Here is a 2500-nt window from a genome sequence, read left to right as displayed (position 1 = left end):
ACGGTAAGACGGTCTTAAGACGGTTAGCAACAACAAGAATCGAGAAACGGACCCCAGGAATGCGTACACACGCACACACGCACACACACACACACACACACACACACACACACACACACACGCACACACGCACACACACACACACACACGTTGGCACCATAAACTTGTCAGTACAAGATCTGCTGGGCTGAAATATAAGAGACACACACACACACTGCTGGTTACTAAGACACATGATGTGACACACACACCACTCATTACACACACACACACACACACACACACACCTTGCTGGTTACACACATTTCTGACAACAGATGCACACACACTATTGGTTACACACACACAAACACACAAAACTCATAACACACTGTTTCCACTAAACACATTTCTCTAGAGTTCTTTAGTATAAAAAGTCAAGTCAGTTATCGTCAGTTAATGACTGAAGAGTCATGTCATCATGGCTGAATCTCCACACAGAGGAAGGCGGCGCCATCTTGGTAATATCAGAGGTAGCCATCTTGTAATGGCCGCCATCTTGGAAATATCTCAGAAACATTGCATTACTGTCAGGTTAGGTTTAGGGATGGTTTTGGGAAGGGCACAATTTGAAAACTCGGAAACATACAATGCGGGGAACATAGAACCCTTTTTTAGAAAAAGGGTCCTAAGTTCCCCGGTCCCATACAAAGACAGGGGAACATAGGACCCGGGGAACATATGACCAGGGGAACATAGATACGCTCCCAGATGTGCGTTTCCGCCATCTACAGCGCCATGAGAGCTCCTGATGAGTCAGAAGTCCAGTGCCCTGTGGCCAAGAGGCTGCTGGGAAGGAGACAGCAGCCAGACTGTCCGCCATGTTGGATCTGACCTCTGTGGCCAAGAGGCTTCTGGGAAGGAGACAGCAGCCAGCCTGACCGCCATGTTGGATCTGACCTGGCCAGTCAGTATCCCAGTCCTGTGGCCAAGAGGCTTCTGGGTAGGAGCAGCAACTGCAGCCAGACTGTCCGCCATGTTGGATCTGATGAGTCAGTAGTCCAGTAGTCTGCAACACTTCTACTGTATTTGTTGGATGTGAAGAGCTGGCTCGGTCAGTAGCAGTAGTTGTCTGTAGTTAAAGGGCGTCAGTAGCAGTAGTTGTCTGTAGTTAGAGGGCGTCTTGTGTGTGGGCGACTGACTTCAGCCAGCCTGACCGCCATGTTGGATCTGGCCTGGTGGGTCAGTAGCCCAGTCCCCTGTGGCCAGCAGGCTGGACTTATAGCTACTGATGCCAGCCTGACCTCCATGTTGGATCAGAAGAGACTGCACTTCCCTTACGATCCACAGGGGGGCGATGCTGGTGTCCAGTGGCTGCAGAGAGGGAGTGTGTGTGTGTGTGTGTGTGTGTGTGTGTGTGTGTGTGTGTGTGTGTGTGTGTGTGTGTGTGTGTGTGTGTGTGTGTGTGTGTGTGTGTGTGTGTTATATAGCCATGGGGTCGGTCCGGTGGTGTGTGTGTGTGTGTGGGGGTGAGTGTGTGTCCCAGGTGACTCCATCTCCATAGGGCGGGTGGGACGACGGCAACAGAACCCTGGTCAGCCAATGACTGAAGAGGAGAGAAGAGAGGGAAGAGGAGAGGAGAGGAGAGGAGAGGAGAGAGGGAGGAGGAGAGGAGATGAGAAGGAGAGGAGAGAGGGGTGAGCAGAGGAGAAGAGGGGAGAGGAGAGGAGAGGGAGGGTGAGGAGAGGAGAGGAGAGGAGAGGAGAGGAGAGGAGAGGAGAGAGGGATGAGGAGAGAGGAGAGGAGAGGAGAGGAGAGGAGAGTAGACGAGAAGAGAGAGAGATGAGGAGAGGAGAACAGAGGAGAGGAGTGAGGAGGGGAGAGGAGAGAGAGATGAGGAGAGGAGAACAGAGGAGAGGAGAGAGGAATGAGGAGAGGAGAGAGAGATGAGAGGAGAGGAGAGGAGGAGAGGAGAGGAGAGGACAGGAGAGGAGAGGAGAGGAGAGAAGAGAGGAGGAGAGAGGAGAGGAGAGAAGAGAAGAGAGGAGAGAAGAGAGGAGGAGAGAGGAGAAGAGAGGATAGGATGGGAGAGGAGAGGAGAGGGAAGGAGATGTGAGGAGGAGAGGATAGGAGAGGAGAGGAGAGGAGAGGAGAGAAGAGAAGAGCAGAGCAGAGAAGAGAAGAGAAGAGACAGGAGGAGAGGAGAGGAGAGGAGAGGAGGGGAGAGAGGAGAGGAGAGGAGGAGAGGAGAGGAGAGGAAAGGAGAGGAGGGGAGAGGAGAGGAGAGGAGAGGAAAGGAGAGGAGGATAGAGGAGAGAGGAGAGGAGAGGAGAGGAGAGGAGAGGAGAGGAGAGGAGAGGAGAGGAGAGGAAAGGAGAGGAGAGGAGAGGAGGGGGAGGAAAGGAGAGGAAAGGAGAGGAGAGAGGAGAGAGGAGGGGAGGGAAGAAGAGAGGAGAGGAGGGGAGAGGAGAGGAGAGGAGAGGAGAGGAGAGGAAGAGAGGAGGAGGGGAGGGAAGAGGAG

At 53.3% G+C, this 2500-nt stretch overlaps 1 protein-coding gene across 1 annotated transcript in view; it reads right to left on the bottom strand.

The window, feature by feature from the left end:
* Positions 1–265: 265 nt before the first annotated feature.
* zdhhc16b (zinc finger DHHC-type palmitoyltransferase 16b) overlaps positions 266–2500 on the bottom strand; it is a 43326-nt gene continuing 41091 nt past the window's right edge. The window contains exon 11 of the mRNA XM_063193043.1: positions 266–1585. Coding sequence (XP_063049113.1) covers positions 1462–1585 — 124 coding nt within the window. The 3' untranslated portion in view covers positions 266–1461. The remainder of the gene's footprint in view (positions 1586–2500) is intronic.

Source organism: Engraulis encrasicolus, chromosome 2 (assembly GCF_034702125.1).
Source record: "Engraulis encrasicolus isolate BLACKSEA-1 chromosome 2, IST_EnEncr_1.0, whole genome shotgun sequence".
Lineage (NCBI taxonomy): Eukaryota > Metazoa > Chordata > Actinopteri > Clupeiformes > Engraulidae > Engraulis > Engraulis encrasicolus.
Note: the sequence above shows the minus strand (reverse complement) of the source record. Positions and strands in the feature narration are given on the sequence as shown.